This window comes from Wyeomyia smithii, chromosome 3 (genome assembly GCF_029784165.1).
Source record: "Wyeomyia smithii strain HCP4-BCI-WySm-NY-G18 chromosome 3, ASM2978416v1, whole genome shotgun sequence".
In the NCBI taxonomy this organism is placed as follows: Eukaryota; Metazoa; Arthropoda; class Insecta; order Diptera; family Culicidae; genus Wyeomyia; species Wyeomyia smithii.
In genome coordinates, this window is record NC_073696.1 from 262,238,876 (window position 1) to 262,256,351 (window position 17,476).

A 17,476-nucleotide genomic window follows, 5' to 3' on the forward strand; every position below is an offset into this window, starting at 1 on the left:
TTGACAACCGCAGCAGCTCTTTTCCATCCGAGTGTTTGTTCGGTTCGGACGCCATTTGTGAGTAGAAATGGGTAAACCACGTGGAATTCGTACGGCTCGTAAGCACATCCGTCACCGGCGGGACCAGCGCTGGGCCGATAAGGACTACAAGAAGGCCCATTTGGGAACCCGCTGGAAGTCGAACCCCTTCGCTGGGGCGTCCCACGCCAAGGGAATCGTTCTGGAGAAGGTCGGTGTCGAAGCTAAGCAGCCCAACTCTGCTATCCGTAAGTGTGTCCGAGTGCAGCTCATCAAGAACGGCAAGAAGATTACCGCATTCGTACCCCGGGACGGTTGCCTGAACTACATCGAGGAGAACGACGAAGTACTGGTCGCTGGTTTCGGCCGTAAGGGTCATGCCGTCGGTGACATCCCCGGTGTCCGGTTCAAGGTGGTGAAGGTGGCCAACGTTTCGCTGCTGGCTTTGTACAAGGAGAAGAAGGAGCGACCCCGTTCGTAAAAGGATTCTTACGATAAGAGTTTCAAAACTTAGAAATTATAAGCTGTATATGTGAGGAGTGAAGGGAAACCGGAATACACAAGCTTTCGCGAGGAAAGGTTATCGAGTCCGTATATTGTGTTTTGTTTATGTCTGCTAAAGGTATAGAGAAAATCCTTGGGATTATTTGCAGCTGTGTCGGAATAGTTTTCCTAGATGGCAAGGACAGTCACAGAACAAACGGAATGGTATTTTTTGAGTCGAATTCTTTAACCGTAAGTATTTGGGGAGAAAAACTACTTTCGGGGCTTTTAGTAATGCAAACCAAATCAAAATAAAATTTATGCTTTACAGAAGTTAGATGAAAAAAAAACTTCACGTGATTTGTTACTCAACCTGCTGAAAATGATCAAACGGATTTTTTTACTACATAAGCAAATACGGGGTATCTACTGCATATTTGGTTGTATATCCGATTTGATACTTTTTTCACTGAGATTGTAGAGTTGTGCGTTCATCAACGTTGCGCTCTTTTGTGCTGAATGCTGAAAATTATGGAAATTAATGTTTAATTTAATGAAAGATTTGGGAATTTAATTTTGAAAATCTTCGCCACCCTGAAGACAAGAAACTTGTGGAAAATTCAAAGAAGTTTAGAAGCTTAGAAATTATCAAGATTCAAATTCGTAATTATTGTGTTAAAATAACAAAAAAAAAAAAAAATAAAACGAATTTCCACGGGTGGACAAATTATTTTTATTCGAGAGTATTCTTCTAGCCTTTGAGATTCGTTTTTTACATATTTGAATTATTGGTCATCGCAGAAATCTTCAGAAAAATTGATGGTGAGAAATAAAAAATTGGGTTGTTTTGAGTAAAACAATCAAATAAACAGTAACTTTGAATTAAAACAAAAGTTCAGATAATAGGATATTTGACCTGGAATCACAAACTAAAGAATAAAGTTAGCTCACAAGGAGTTTATGACAGAGGTGAAAAATAAACACTCAATCTCTTGCCCATTTCTACAGAACAAAAACTCAACTCTTACTATGAGAAAGAGAAATACTTTTAACAACTTCTCCTGGGAAAGTCATAAAGTTCTATGATAGGAGACGAGTCAATTCGACTCGCCATGTATTTCAAGTGAGACGAGTTGCTCACTTCAGTAATACGGTTCATAATGTTATTAAAATCAAACATATTAATATATGATGCTGATCATGACCAAGAAGCACAAATTTGAAATTTTCTCAATATAACACCTGTATAAAGTGAAAAAAAATCCACGAATGCCCCACTGTGGTGTGAGGTAAATGTTCGCATTTTAGTGTTTATTTTAAAGAGTCAATAAACAAGACTCAAAAAATTGCAATAACACGTTTCGAAGATTTATCTAACAATCGGTATCCAAATTTAAATTTATAAATTAATTTTTCAATAGCTATGCTTTGAAAACAGTTGGGAGTGAATCTTTTTTACACCTTATTCCTCTACGGTTGGTGGATAGAAACTAGAAAATTCGACAACTATTTTTTATCTATATTTTCTCATACTATAAACAATATTTAAATCGTGTTTACTTGCTAAAAAAAAAGCGCAACCTTGAAACCTTCTAATCCAAACTTGATTGTTAAAAAACAGGTATTAAATAAAAGCCGCATTTGCTCGAGTATTCTATATGCCCACCGCGCATTCTTCAAAATCTCCAACTGGTTTGAATCTAAGAGGTTTGAATTATGTGTCGAACAAAATGAAGCTAATTTTACTCCCCCTCTCTTGCTGTGCCTTCCTCTCCCATACATAGTCATACACACACTGTGTCACGCACGCTACTCAAATTCTTTGTTCCACTAAACATACTGACAAAAAACTTATTGCGTAAGTCCTAAGCGTAAGCACATCCGCCACTTGTAAATTAAACAAATATCATACTTGATACAAGCAAATCGCTACAACCGATAGGGTGACTTCATGCATCATGCACAGACGGTCTTTTAGGGGTTTTGACTTCTAAACCTCCAATACAACGCACACCGAAGTTGGAGATTGACCGGAATGCGGTCAACCTAATCAATTCATATACCTACCTATTCTGTAACTGGATATTTTCACTAGATGAACTCATCATATTTTGCGTCAGTAACGTTCGAGGTAGCAAACAGTAAACATACACGAAAAATATGTCTGAATCAAAGCAGGACATTCCGGATGCACCACCGAAGGTGGCAGCAACAGGCCAGCAGCCCACAGCGGAATCAAACGATGCCCCACAATATCTGTACGATGCAGTCGCTAGAATGGCACCGCAGGAGGGCTTCACTCCTGGTCAGTTTGAATTAACGTTCGACGCAGGGTCAGGCAAGGGCGACGGTTTCACAGGGGAACTGTTCCGTGCTAAAATCGTTGAAGGCAGCAAAGAGCTGGAAGTTCTCTGTAAGATTCCTCCCGTTAACGAAACTCGCCGTCGGCAGTTCAATTCGATGGTGAACTTTGACCGAGAAGTGTTGGTTTACTCGAAACTTCTGCCGATTATATACGAGTTTCAACGTGAGAAGGGCGTTACCGAGGAGGTTGGATTTTTCAACGCACCGAAATGCTACCTAGCGTACTACGAAGCAGACAGCGAGGAGTCGGTGATTGTGATGGACGATCTGCGGCTTAAGAATTACCGCATGTGGAACAAGCTGGTTCCGGTTAACTACGAACACTGCAAGTTGTGTATGATCCAGCTCGGTAGACTGCACGCAGTATCTTTTGCCCTGAAGGATCAGAAGCCGGAGATGTTTGAACAGTTCAAAGTTCCCGATCCGATGAGTAAAACCTATAAAGATAACGAACCGTTTTTGTACATGATGTACCTGTCCATGGACAGGGCAATCGCTACTCTCGAACCCGAAGAAGAGGAAGCGCGTCAAAAATTGTTGCAACTGAAAAGCACTATGGCTGAGGATTTTTTTAAACTCACTCAATCAGAGAAGGCGGAACCATACGCTGTTCTCGGACACGGCGATTGTTGGATCAACAATTTTATCTATGGTTACGAGGTAAGCTCCAATATCAGAACAAACATTCAACCACACTATAATGATACCATTGCAGAACGACGCCCCATCAGAAATCGTTCTACTAGACTGGCAAGTCAGTCGGTATGCTTCACCGGCACTGGATTTGCTGTATTTCCTATTCTGCTGTACCGATGGGGAATTCCGGGCGGCGCATTTTGAAGAAATGCTTCGCATTTATCACGATTCTTTGGGAAGCCTCTTGAAAAAACTGGGCGGTGACCCTAGCAGGCAGTTCCCTTTCACGGCCCTGAAAGAGCAGATCAAAGCTTGTGGCAAATTTGGCCTGCTTATGGCTATGTTTCTCGTGCCATTGATGTGTATCGAAAATCAGGACCTACCGAATATGGATGTCGAAGCAGAAAAGTTCAAAGAAAACCAAAAGATTGATATGGATGCTTTCGCGATAAATGAGCGCGCCGAGGTCAGATTGCGAAAGCGGCTGAGTGCCGCTATCAGAGACGGGATAAGTTACGGTTATATCTAGTGTTTAGACGATGTGGGTGTGCATTTATACAATACCGATAGACGGTTTGATTTTATCTAGGATTATAACAATGTATTTCTGGTGCATGTATGAAATGGCAATTATACTATTTAATTTGTCATATTTAATCACATTTTATATGATATTCTAACAAGTGGCGGTGTTGATAGCTCCTGAATTCTATGTACGTTGTTCGTTTTATTGTTTGTTTATTTCAATGGTGTAAATGTTGTAGAATATCAATGTACAATATTATAAGTACATATAAATATATTTTGTAATTTTTTTTAAATAAACCACGCCCCACCCGCACCCCCCGCCCTTCTCCTCTATAAGATTCAAGATTTTCAATAGCCAAATTTCAATTCAAATAAACAGAGGTTTTTCGTTAGTTTCTAATTTCGCGCGAAAGATTGATTTTGTAGCCTTGAAAGATACTATGCGTCAGTTTAACTTTTCGTTTTTTACTTGTTTATAATCACCTTTTTTAAAAGTTTTTTCTCGTTTATCTTTATCAATGAAAAAAAAAATCAAACCCAAATGCTGGTGTTTGTCGTTTATAAAATTTTCTAAAAAAAATTAAACAATTCAAACCTTAACGGTTTGTTAGATTAGTATGATATTTTCGGCACAAAAATATTATTGTTATCAACTAAAAGCAAAGCAAAGCCACAGACAGACGTCCAAGCAAGAACAAAATTGATTGAAAATTCGGAAAATTCCGTGTAAATTTTCAAAGAGAATTGCTTTATAAATCGCTTGTATACTAGCGCCGCCTGGTGACCTTAAGGGCATCTTCAGCGGTGGTTCAAATCGTTGTTTTGTTCTAGTTTTTTTGGAACAAACTCAAATTCGTTGCTGCACCGGTGGTGTAAATTTTGTTTTATACCAGATCTAAATGGAAAAAATTCGAAACTGGTATACGTTTTGATCTATTTTTGTCACTTTTTGGAACAAGAAATAGATCGTTCTAAAACTTTTTGTACGCTACCAATAAATGTCATATTTTAATTTAATACCTCATTTTTAGCTATTTACATATAAGCATTTTGCCTGAGTTGGGGGATAAATAAAGCAAAGATTTTTCATGATTATTCACAATTCATTTTTGTGGTTTTGCCGAAGAAGAAAATGAACATGTTTGTCGTTCTTGGCTTTAAGGAAACTGACTAGCAAAAGGGAGAATTCTGGAAGACCACAACCGTTGGTTCAACTACTTGGTTAGCAACCATCAGCCACCAGGAAGCGAAATATGTTGGCTATTCGTTAATCGCTCTAATTGTAGTGGGACTAGAGGGGGCCTCAAGAGGCAAGAAAAATGTTCTTAGAAGACACTGAACTGAAAACGTTCAAAATGCTGAACCCAAGTAACCAAAAGTTCGGATAAAAGTAGAATTTATAGACTAATCAGCTAATCTAACGATCATGAATAGAATTCTATTCAGCTCAATTTTTAAGTAACTAACCGTACTTTCAAGTTCGTTTTTGTTGAATAAACTTCGAGCAGCATGCAAAGCAGTTTCTAAACCGAACTAGAAAGTTCACATTAAGTTCGGTTAGGTCGCTGAACAGACCGCTATTCAGCTTGAAAAGAAAACTTCAAAATACTTAAAATAAAAATTAATTTGCAATTTTTCAATTCCTCACTCATCATTCGGGTTGCTTCAATCCTATGATAATTATTTACTGAAGAAATTTAGATCAGAAGAATAATGTCTGGCTTCATTTATTATTAAATTTCATGATTTTTTTGCAACTTACTACACAAGCTTCGAACTCGAGTCCTCCCTCTTTGAAGCCTAGATTCATACCACTGCTCCGTTCCCGCTATATGATATCAGCATCGATTTTACTCGATGTGCTGATTTCTCTTCATTACCTACACGTTCATAGCTAGGAACATACCGGGTCTCTCTTTCAGCTTGAAAGTTCAGAAAAAGTACACGCAGAGCGCAATGTGAACTTAAGTCTGACAGTTTTCTAGTTTGTTTTGATTTTGCTGCAGTACGTTGGTAATGTAATTGAAAAAGGTTGTGAACGCAATATTTCCTTCTAAACGTTAATTGAAAATTTATTCTGGTAAGCAGTATACACATAATATGAGAAATGTTCAAAATGGATAAAAACTTTTTCGGTCAATAGATATGCTGTGTGCCGCAGTTGAAACGACCAACGCCTTGGGACACAGGGAACTGTCGGTGGTGTCCGAGAAATGGATTCGGACCTCCAAAACCGGCAACATCATGCTGTGGCCTCACATAAAAAACATGCAAGATTTGGGCAAATTGCCCCGGGATGAAAGAAAGCATCACGCGCAAACAATTGTCCAATGGGAATTCACAGCTTACATCCGGTTTATTTTTTCTTTTGCCCTGCACATTCCTGGGTACCTGAATTCATTATTGATTTCCTGTAAGGTAACAAAAGAAAATTTTTAGATAGAGAAAGCCTTTAAGCAACCTAATATTACCTATTGGAACCATAGCTTTGTTTTCTCATTGCCATTAATTTAGATAATAAAGTTCCGATGACAATAAAATAAACCATATTTCATAATTGTTTTTGAAAACCTTTTATTTATCACTAATCCTGGAGGAAACTTCATTTCCACCAAAATAGAGTAAAGCATCAGTCAGAACTTAACATGAACTTTGAAGTGGAAATGAAGTAGGATATAGACTTCTCCTGAACTTTCGTGCTGATTAAAGGTACGGATAAAATGCTAACCGAACTTTAATTTCAGGCGGCTTTGAGGTTCACGTGTGAACTTCATGTGAACTTCAAGGTTCCAATGAAGGGGAGTAAGCAGCTTCTCCGGAACCTTCGTGCTGATTAGAAGTACGGATAAAATGCTAACCGAACTTCAATTCTAAGGGTTTTGAAGTTCACGTGTGAACTTAATGTGAACTCTACGGTTCCAATGAAGAGTAGTAAGCAGCTTCTACTGAACTTTCCTGCTGATTAGAAGTACGGATAAAATGTTAACCGAACTTTAGTTTCCGGGGGTTTTGAAGTTCACGTATGAACTTTATGTGAACTTTAAGGTTCCAATAAAGGGGAACAAGCAGCTTCTCATTAACTTTTAAGTTGCTTCCAGGTGTTGACGGTACTTTATTTAGAATGAAGTTCGGTTTGTGAGTAATGTGTCTTGTTGTTCAGCAAGAAAGTTCCGCGGAACCAAATCCGAACCTTATGTCAACTTCTTCTTTAAGTTTAAAAAAACGAAACATAACGCCCACCAGCGATCATTTAGTTTTGTTCGAGTTACTCGAAACGAAATGAGCAATGTCACATCAGGCTTGTTTCAATATCCTCAACACCGAACCTACGCGATCAAACATTTTTCGCTATCCTCCGAAGCCCTATTTGTAGCAGAAATTTTTGGATCATACCAATCCATCCTGAAAAATGTCACTGACGCTCGGGTCAAACCGTCAAATCTATAAAGTCTCGTGGATTTGAAGTGTCTTGCCAAAGTAATCGTTGAATGTGCTTAAAACTTATCGAATTTCCGTTTGTTAAATATTAAATGCTTTTTATTATAACAAGTCTCATAAACTGATAGCATGGGGTGTTAAATTGTTGACAGTGTGACAGATGTCAGCGGTTTAAAACAACAAGATATACAACACCGGTGCGGAGAACGAAAAGTTGGTCCATATTAGCTGGTTCTATTCAGATTTCGCTGGTGTAAATCTCGTATAAAGTTGTTTCAAAAATAGACCACCGCTGAAGATGCCCTAACGCTACAATACATTTTTTTTCGCTGGTGTATGAGGCTGGCGTCACTGGTATTAAAACGGTATGTTTTTAGGATCTCGGTAAGAGTTTTTTTTGTTCGACGAAATCTCGGTTAAATGATGTCAGGGTTCCGAAATTCGGTTTTTTTTTCGGTAAAAAAATTTATGGTATTTCGGTAAACACTTACGGCTTCCGATTTTTCAGTAATTTTCTTACTGAACAACGGTAAACTAAAATTTTTTTCCAGCTAGTTCGGTATTTTGCTTTACCGAGAAAACATTACGCAGTTAAGTGTATATGAGCTTATTTCCTACTAACTCATTTTCGTAAAATGGTTTTTGTCTTTGCTAATGGGTGCGCACGATTGCTTAAATCAACACAAGCGGCATTACTGATGGTTTTTGTCTTTGATAATAAATGTGCACGCTTCTTATAGCGACACTAGCGACATTTTTGGCCACTAAGCAAAATTTAAAAATTATCGTTATTTTTTTGGTCGATGAAATCGTCATCGAGTAGCACGCCTGTTTGTCTGTGGTGCTACATTCCGATTCGGAAATAGACCTTCTTTTTATTATACACAGACTTCGCAGCCAATTGTTTAGTGCACAGGACAATTGTGGAGCTAGCGCTACTATCCTACTGACACTAACAGTCTTCTCCAAAGCCGAGACTCGAACCTACGACGACTGGCTTGTTAGGCCAGCATCGTACCTCGGGACCAGCTGGGAGAGTATTGTAAACTAAATATCTTAAAAAAATACGGTTGGTGAACGATTAGGCAGAGCGTACGAGTAGTACATCGTGCACTAGTGGTCATTAAATAGACCTTATTGTGGTCCAGGGCATTCTTTTATCCCTACCTTTACGAGGTACCGACTAGGATATGACTTACCTCACCAAACAGTCCCAGACCGTGCTGTGGTCTTTGCTGTACGTAAGAGTCGTCTCCATTCCACTCGGTCCATGACTGCATTTCGCTGGCTTTTCAGTCTGTGTGCACTTCTCCGTCTCCTGACGGATTGGTTTCAAGAACCATTTTTACCGGGCTGTCGTCCGACATCCTTTTTTTTTGTATGGACTCCACTGCGACCAGCGGTTTTTGATATTTTGTGGCATTGTCTGGACGTTTTTGCTGTTCACACATTTTTTGTTTTTACCCTTTTGCAGTGTTACTTATTGAGAATAAAGCTGTTCCGAGTTATAGTGCTTTTTGTCTTCTGTTTCAGACTTAATAACCTACTTCCTTCCTTATCGACATTATCCTATCCTCCTGCAAGCTATCATAGCGTATAACATGCTATTACCGAAGCTTTAGAACCGGGGATTATTAGGTCTGCAGAGAAGATTTGTGTGGAAGAGCCCAAATACTATAAAACCCGTACTTAAGTCCTTTTTGCCAACGAATGGCTTAGTTCTAGTAAGATTCGAACCTAGCACCACTCGCTTGCCAAAGAGGACTCTGTAACCTTGCGGCTACGAAGCTCCGACATTCTTACAACATGCTCAGCCCACCGAGTGGACCGTAGATAACTCCTAAAATAGCTCCTGCAGTTCGTGGTCATTTGCCTTCTCCACGCTCCGTTCTCCATCTGCAGTCGCCGAAAACGGTACGCAACACCTTCCGCTCAAAGATCGCAAGGGCGCGTTGGTCCACAAGCATAGTCCTTGTCTCATGCCAGTAGAGGACTACCGGTCTGATCAGCGTCTTGTAGATGGTGAACTGCGGCGAATTCTACTCGATCGGAGCGTCCTCCGGAGACCAAAGTATGCACGATTTCCTGCCATAATGCGCTGATGAACTTCTTTGCTGGTCGGCAGTTATCAGAGAGCCCAAGTACACGCACTCATCGACCATCCGATTTTAGCACCACCAACTTAAACTTGAGGTGGGAGGTTAGCAGTGTCTTCGCGTAAACCTCTTCCTTTCATGTTCTTCGTCTTCGATCCGGTTGGCTTCGGTCTTTAGTCCGATGAACATATCCGCCATCTTCACCAAGGTCCGAGCCACAATGCCGTGCCGATATCGTCGACGAAGCCAAACAGTTGAACCGGCTTTTGGAATATCGTGCCACTCGTGTTTATCCCCGCTTTTCTAATGACACCTCCCAGGGCAATGTTAGACAGTAGGCACGCGAGACCATCACCTTGCCGTAGACTTTTCCATATGTCACATTGGCTCTTTTTTCACGTTTGATGAGAATTCCATTTAAGAAGTAAATGGCTGATGGTTGTTGCAAAATAAATTTGGTTTGTGCGAGAAAATGTAATCAACACATTTTAGTTGTGACTACAGTTACGGGATCCAATCTAAAATACTTATATTTGTAGTAAAAATGTTTAGTGTGCTGTCAGATCTTTTTGAATCTAGTGTACGTTCCATATTTTAGGTTACGTGATATCACGTTGTACATGAAACGGATGTTTACCCGATTGTGGTTTGATTTCAATGACTTCTACATTATTTTCTTGCAAATTAAACATTCAGGACAACAGCATGCGGTTCGTCACCCATCATCGCACATGGCAACCAGAAAGTCTGAAACACAATGAAGCCGACTGCGGCCATGCTGCGAAAGTTTGACACTTCGCCCATGGCATAACTGTCAAGTTTTATCAACGTTGTGGAAATCGTGCGCAATCTGTTCCAACCCTAACTTCACGATTTGATGAGTTGTCAAATACCTTTTCAATCGTCCAGCAAAGCAGAAAAGTGTCGTCGTCGCCGTCGCTGCGTTTCCATATCAAACGGTCCTTCTTTCTTGCGTTCGTCGTTCGCTGCAGCAATCATCGGGTTTTAGTGTAATACGTGTTGTTTGCTTCGAGAACCATCCGACCAGACAAAAACATTACCCTTTTTCCGTTGGTTCCGGTTTAAACGGTATAGCTAAAAGTCATCGGCCTCACGGCGACATTCGAGGAATACGGCCTACTCGAACGAGAAAATAAGGTATAAAATGATACATCGTCTGGAAAGTGAATGGACACAGTTTTTTTTTTTCCTGTGTTCGCTGATTATTGGAAGAGAAAGCATTGTAATAATAGTCTCCTTTCTTGCACTTGCTTATTGCAGACTTTGCTGAACCAGTTGCAGCACAAAACGGCCTTCCGGTTGGCACAATTTGCGTTTTTATTTTCGATTTGGTAAGTCCTATGCAACAGCATTTAATAACCCCCTCCCATCCCCCTCGGACAAAAAAGTTCAAGCAACTGTACCACAGCAGTTTAAATGCGCAAAATTTTTAACTGCTTCGCTTTTACCCCTCTTAGCGCTTATCTTTAATATGCTAACTTTATTCCGTATCTAGAATCTTGAAAATTAATCAAAAGTGTTGTTATTGAGTATCCTTTTTTTGTCTCACGTTTTCGGGGAATTTTTAAATTCATCCCTGGTAAATGATTGGAAAAATCAAAATATCCGCTGTGTTGGAAAATACGTAGTGTGATAATTCAATCTACGTATGAGTTCAAGGTTGCAATTATCAGTGAACGTTTGGAGGTATGCTGTGTTTGTTCAGGTTAGCAATGCCTTGAATTCACTCGTAATCATTCCTTTGGTAGGTTATTTATACTGTGCCAAACTTTAATTGTCGAGCGTGGCATTTAACAATAACAGAAAAACTTATGACCCTCTCATCTTTTAGTGTGTAGATAATTATATGAACTCAAAATATTTCAATCCAATTTTTCTAAGCAAGTCTTTTCCAAATCACCCCTTTAACAGCAAGGATCTTATTATTTTATTTTACAGCACGCTTTAGCATCCCCCCAAGACTAACCGACAATGGCCCCTCAGCAAAGAATCCGCATGGCCAACGAGAAGGCCAGCCGAAACATCACACAGCGCGGTAACGTGCCCAAGTCGACGAAAACGGTCGAGGAAAAGTACCCGGTAGGACCGTGGCTGCTAGCGTTGTTCATCTTTGTCGTGTGTGGATCAGCTATTTTCCAAATCATCCAATCGATTCGCATTGCGTAATCGAAAGGTGATGGTGACGAGAGCGGTACGGAACTTCATTCTGATAAAGATGTCCCTCTTCAATCCAGACAAAATATCCACTCACACACACATACACACTCATACCATTGAGATGATTCTGAAGCAAGAATAATTCGTCAACGTCCGAGAAATTGTTTTCTCCACTTTTTTCTATATTTCTCTTTATTCAAGGGTCTCTTACAGTCTTACTATTGTTGAGGGCCTTTGTGTGAGCCCCAGTCGGGGTTGCCTGTAACTCTAGCTGTATACTGTACTTTACTGTGTATCAAAACAACTGAATGAGAAATTCCATACCTACATTGGACGCATTTACTGCTACAATACACACAAAGTTGGACAACAAGTTTATCGCATTCTTTGGATTTTTAAACCTCATAAATGCAACAATGTAGATTGTATATTTAATTGGACACGTTTTTTGCAAATAAAGATAGATTTTTTTCAGTTCGTTATTCGACTCTATAAATAAAATATACCTGAGTTTGAGAATAGTTTCTTAAATTTTATACGTCTATAATTTTGATACGTTATATTTTTATAGCTAACGACAAATACGGTAGCGTAATAAGATTTCTCTTTCCTACGTAAATGGAGCAGCTGCGGGTGCGTCCGCGGAAATAGTTGAAAAGACACACACACAACTACACATTTGCCTAAATAGTAGAGCTAAAAAATTGGCGACCACAAACCAAAATCGAAAAAAAAAACTAAGTGCAACCACAAACGGTACAGGTGCAAATACGCCGGAAGTCGGAAATAAATTCGTTTGCAATAAGATATGGAAACTACCTACACAGAACCAGGAAAGGAATAAAACCTGTATAAAAAAACATTTGTTTGTGCAATTATTCCTGAAACGATAACCAAAGTTCTAACTCTGTTGCGCAAAAGTCGCCGTGACGGTTCCCTGTTTGTACAAGTGCTGCTGCAGCACCCGTTTAGGAGGGGTGCATTGGCACGAAGAGAAAACATCCACAGAAACGCAATCAACGTGTGACGTCAACAACCACCTTGCTGAAGGTTGTTATCGCACTTTAGTATGATTTACCTAGCAACTGCCGTATTGAGTTTTGGATTTTCCTGCTTGGGCGAGAGAACGCATGCTTTCAACTGGAGACGTTTGTTATCGCAGCGCAACATGAGCAACTTAAGAGATGCAAAGTAGAATTCGTGTGTGTTCGTTGCCTTCATGACGCTTAAAGGATCTTAATGCTATGTTTGATTTAGGGCCGTATTACAGAAGCTTCAGGACTACTTGACTTCTGACCCTTAGAATCTATTGTTCACTCAAATTATGAATTCACTGGTAAGTGCGCATTGCATTGTAGATGGCTGAATTGAGCCGCGCTACGTTTCATTATTCAATTCAAAATATATGTTGTTCATTGTTATATTCGTGAGCTGCAACAGTATTTCATTGAGCAACATAAGCAAGATTAAATGAAAATAACCATAGCGTTCAGGTGCTTCTGGTGACTCGCAGACTGAGAATTTGTTTCGCTGGTTCTAGGTCCAAGTTGCAAAGTTGCTGCTTGACTTCATCAATTAGCCGTTGATTGTTTGAAATTATAAGCAAGGCATCCATGTACACAACGACCGATGATCAGCTTGCTTTCGAGGACACGGTAGTACGCACACGGATTGTAGTTAGAACTGATCAATCCCAAGCAACGGAACATTTGGTTCTGCTTGTCTGCTCCAGACCGTAGAGGCCGTTTTTTCAGTTTGCAAACCTTGTGTAGTGCACGTTCGTTCTGAAATCCCTTTGGCTGCTTTCCCAACCTCCTAGCTCGTTGCGCGTCGGCCGAAATCGAGACGAACACCATTTTTGCGGGATCGTTGTCGGTATTCTTACAACATCTTCGTCGATCACTACGCCTACTGCCTAAGTAAGCACTACGCCGCACGATTCCCCCTGCCAGCAGATACTTGGTCTTCGACGTAGGTTCACCTTCAGTCCAACCTTTTCTGCTTCACGTTTCAGTAGGGTGTGCTGTTCAACAACCGCCTGGAGCGTCCTTTCGACAAGGTACATGTCGTAAGCGAGGCAGATAAACTGGCTAGATTCATTAAAGATTGTGCTTCGCATATTGAAGGTCACACGTTTCATAACACTTCCAAGCGTAAACAGGAGGCAGGAAGACCCTTGCCATGTCGAAGTCCCTTGCGTGTTTCAAACGGGCTTAATACCGCACCCGAAATTTTCACACACAGCACTGTCCATCATGTCCTTAATCAGTCTTGTTAATTTCGCAGGTAAACCATTTTCTTCTATAACTTTCCAAAGCTCTACACGGTCGATAGTGTCGTAAGCGTCCTAAAATTGATAAATAGGTGGTGAGCGGATATTCGCGGCACTTCTGGGTTTAGTCCGTTTTAGATCGCCCATCTACAAAACCGACTTGATAACTTCCCACAAACTCTCATGCTAGCGGCGAAATACGGCGAAAGATGATCTAGGAGAGCACTTTGTAGGCTGCGTTGAGAATCGTGATTGCTCGGTAGTTGCGAAATGCGTTCAGTTTCTTGCACAATCTACGTGTTTCTTGAGAACGAAACAGCTATTCTATTTCTCAAACTCCAACTCTTCCGGGCGACACTTTTTGTTCTCGAAAAGATAGATCTGCTATCTTCGATTCTGGTTGTATCGACTCACGTTATGAAAGGCTCTTTGCTACAGCGTCAATGTCCGTGCTGCAATCTCCTTGTCTAGAATCGTTTGACACTCCTCGTCAAACCAGCCGTTACGTCGATTCCTCTCAACGAATCTAACAGCCCCTTCTACTGCTTTGTTAATGGCTGCTCCTATCGAGGGGCTCCGGTGAGCTCTCCCTTATCCGGCAACGCTGCTTCAAGGTTTTGCGCGTACTGAGTAGCGACTTCGGTTATTGTTGAGTCTTTAGCGCATTTTGACCATCAGGAGAAAGTGGTGCTTATTACGGGAGTCACTCCACGGTGAAATATAGGTGCTTATTACGGGAGTCACTTCACGGTGAAATCAGAGTGAAGTGAATGAAGTCCTATTACGGGACTCACGTGAGTGAGAAAAACGTCGCAAGGTGACATCTGCCGTGAAATCTGGGTTATTGGTGCTTATTACAGGAGTCACTTCACGGTGAAATCAGAGTGAAGTGAACAAGATCCTATTACGGGACTCACGTAAGTGAGAAAAACGTCGCGAAGTGACATCTGCCGTGGAATCTGGGTTATTGGTGCTTATTACGGGATTCACTTCACGGTGAAATCAGAGTGAAGTGAACAAAACCCTATTACGGGACTCACGTAAGTGAGAAAAACGTCGCAAAGTGACATCTGCCGCGGATTCTGGGTTATTGGTGCTTATTACGGGAGTCACTTCACGGTGAAATATATTTCACTCTCACGCTCACTTCACTTTTTTAGACCTATTCCCGATTCCACCTCAAGTGAGGTGACAAAAGTCACCTCCGTGGAGTGAGATTGACAGTGAAGTGAAATTGAGAATAGAACAAGTGAAATGAGATTGTTTCCCAGCTCAAAAATGTCTGTCCCAGAAAGTCGTTTTTTCCCGTTTTTTTAGATAACACCAGATCTTGACGTGTTCTGCATTTCTAAGACATTCGGCATCAAAAAAAATGTTTTTTCGGTATCGAAATTTCCTAAACTAGATTGCATTTTTTTCATCGGGCAAAAAAATGAAAAACTGACCGCTTTAAGGCACGGATCAAACTCTGATTCGCTTCGTTACTGAAGAATAAATCCAATATTTACCATTAGATCACAAATCAATCAACTTTAAGACTTATGGCAGCTTCGTGGAATCATTTCACCGTTCAAAATGGTCGTGAAATAATTCCACGCGAAACGTCGCTTTTTCCGTTCTCACTTCACTGATATGACACTCATAATAACCCAGATTCCACGGCAGATGTCACTTCGCGACGTTTTTCTTATTTACGTGAGTCCCGTAATAGGATTTTGTTCACTTCACTCTGATTTCACCGTGAAGTGACTCCCGTAATAAGCACCATTATGAGTATCATATCAGTGAAGTGAGAACGGAAAAAGCAACGTTTCGCGTGGAATTATTTCACGACCATTTTGAACGGTGAAATGATTCCACAAAGATGCCATAAGTCTTAAAGTTGATAGATTTGTGATCTAATGGTAAATATTGGATTTATTCTTCAGTAACGAAACGAATCAGAATTTGATCCGTGTCTTAGAGCGGTCAAATTTTCATTTTTTTGCCCGATGAAAAAAATACAAACTAGTTCAGGAAATTTTCCATACCGAAAAAAACATTTCTTTTGATGCCGAATGTCTTAGAAATGCAGAACACGTCAAGATCTGGTGTTATCTAAAAAAAACGGAAAAACGACTTTCTGGGACTAGAGATTTTTGAGCTGGGAAACAATATCATTAAGCTTATGCGGAAAAATTATCATTTGAGTTTTAGAAGCATTGGGAGAGATTTTCCACTTTTGCAAGTAGGAAGAAAAAATATCTAAACTTTTCTGCAATCGACTGCATATGACACGAAGACTTTTTCCTTTTACGGAAATGCTTGTGTCATCACAGAACAATGACTTTGTTCATCCTGGAGGCAAATCAGGAAGATCTGAAGTGAATATGTTGTACAGGACTGGACCCAAGACTGAACCTTGAGGTACACCTGCTCTGACAGTAAATCTATCAGATTTTGAATTCTGATAGACAACCTGCAGAGTTCGATCAGTAAGATAATTTTTTAAAATTTTGATTAGGAAAATTGGAAAATTAAAAGTTTGCAATTTCGCAATCAAACCTTTACGCCAAACACTGTCGAATGCTTTTTCTATGTCTAAAAGAGCAGCTCCAGTGGAATAACCCTCGGATTTGTTAGCTTGTATCATATTAGTAACTCTGAGCAATTGATGAGTTGTGGAATGCCCATGGCGAAATCCAAACTGTTCATTTGCAAAAATTGAATTTTCGTTGATGTGTGACATCATTCGGTTAAGAATAATTCTCTCAAACAGTTTACTTATTGAAGAAAGCAAACTGATTGGTCGGAAACTTCAGCTGGATTCTTATCCGGCTTTAAAATTGGAGTAATTTTTGCATTTTTCCATAATTTGGGAAAATATGCAATTTTGAAGCAGCAATTGAAAATTTTCACTAAAAATTCCATTGTGCTCTCAGGGAGATGTTTGATTAGTATATTAAAGATTCCATCGTCATCAAGTGAGGTGACAAAAATCACCTCCGTGGAGTGAGATTGACGGTGAAGTGAAATTGAGAATAGGACAAGTGAAATGAGATTGTTTCCCAGCTCAAAAATCTCTAAGTCCCAGAAAGTCGTTTTTTTCCGTTTTTTTAGATAACACCAAATTTGCGGTATCGGAGCTCATAAAACTCCTCCTTTACGTCATCGGTTTTATCGTTTGTCGGCGCGTACACGTTGATAAGGCTGTAATTGAAGAATCTGCCCTCGATCCTCAATACGCATAGACGGTCATTAATAGGCCTCCACCTAATAACACGCTTCATTTGGTTTCCAAGTAGTACGAAACCGACGCCCCGTTCCGCTCTATCGCCGCCACTGTAGTAGATGTGATACTTGAAAGAAGTGCCCGCGGTCGGATCGACCGCCCGGAATTCACGTTCCCCGGTTTTAGGCCACCGCACCTCTTGTATGGCTGCTACCTCCACTTTTGCCTTCCGTAGCTCTCTGGCCAAGATGC

General features: G+C 40.3%; 3 protein-coding genes across 3 annotated transcripts; all 3 read left to right on the forward strand.

The window, feature by feature from the left end:
* LOC129732276 (40S ribosomal protein S23) lies at positions 1 to 612 on the forward strand. Its single transcript, XM_055693004.1, has one exon. The coding sequence runs from the start codon at positions 68 to 70 to the stop codon at positions 497 to 499; it is 432 nt and encodes a 143-aa protein (XP_055548979.1). The 5' UTR covers positions 1 to 67; the 3' UTR covers positions 500 to 612.
* A 1,863-nt stretch (positions 613 to 2,475) lies between these two features.
* Positions 2,476 to 4,303, forward strand: LOC129732274 (uncharacterized). The gene is made up of 2 exons (XM_055693001.1): positions 2,476 to 3,525; positions 3,581 to 4,303. The coding sequence occupies exons 1-2, from the start codon at positions 2,662 to 2,664 to the stop codon at positions 4,028 to 4,030; spliced, it is 1,314 nt and encodes a 437-aa protein (XP_055548976.1). The 5' UTR covers positions 2,476 to 2,661; the 3' UTR covers positions 4,031 to 4,303.
* Positions 4,304 to 10,440: 6,137 nt separating this feature from the next.
* On the forward strand, positions 10,441 to 12,223 carry LOC129732277 (stress-associated endoplasmic reticulum protein 2). The gene is made up of 3 exons (XM_055693005.1): positions 10,441 to 10,721; positions 10,845 to 10,915; positions 11,523 to 12,223. Exon 3 carries the CDS (start codon positions 11,556 to 11,558, stop codon positions 11,748 to 11,750), a length of 195 nt encoding a protein of 64 aa, XP_055548980.1. The 5' UTR covers positions 10,441 to 10,721; positions 10,845 to 10,915; positions 11,523 to 11,555; the 3' UTR covers positions 11,751 to 12,223.
* The last annotated feature ends 5,253 nt before the right edge of the window (positions 12,224 to 17,476 follow it).

Excerpts from the sequence above, each read along its gene's own strand:
- LOC129732276 (XM_055693004.1), top strand. The coding sequence starts at position 68 with ATGGGTAAACCACGTGGAATTCGTACGGCTCGTAAGCACATCCGTCAC.
- LOC129732274 (XM_055693001.1), top strand. The coding sequence starts at position 2,662 with ATGTCTGAATCAAAGCAGGACATTCCGGATGCACCACCGAAGGTGGCA. Across the intron at positions 3,526-3,580 it reads ATTTTATCTATGGTTACGAG|AACGACGCCCCATCAGAAAT; the intron begins GTAAGCTCCAAT and ends ATACCATTGCAG.
- LOC129732277 (XM_055693005.1), top strand. The coding sequence starts at position 11,556 with ATGGCCCCTCAGCAAAGAATCCGCATGGCCAACGAGAAGGCCAGCCGA.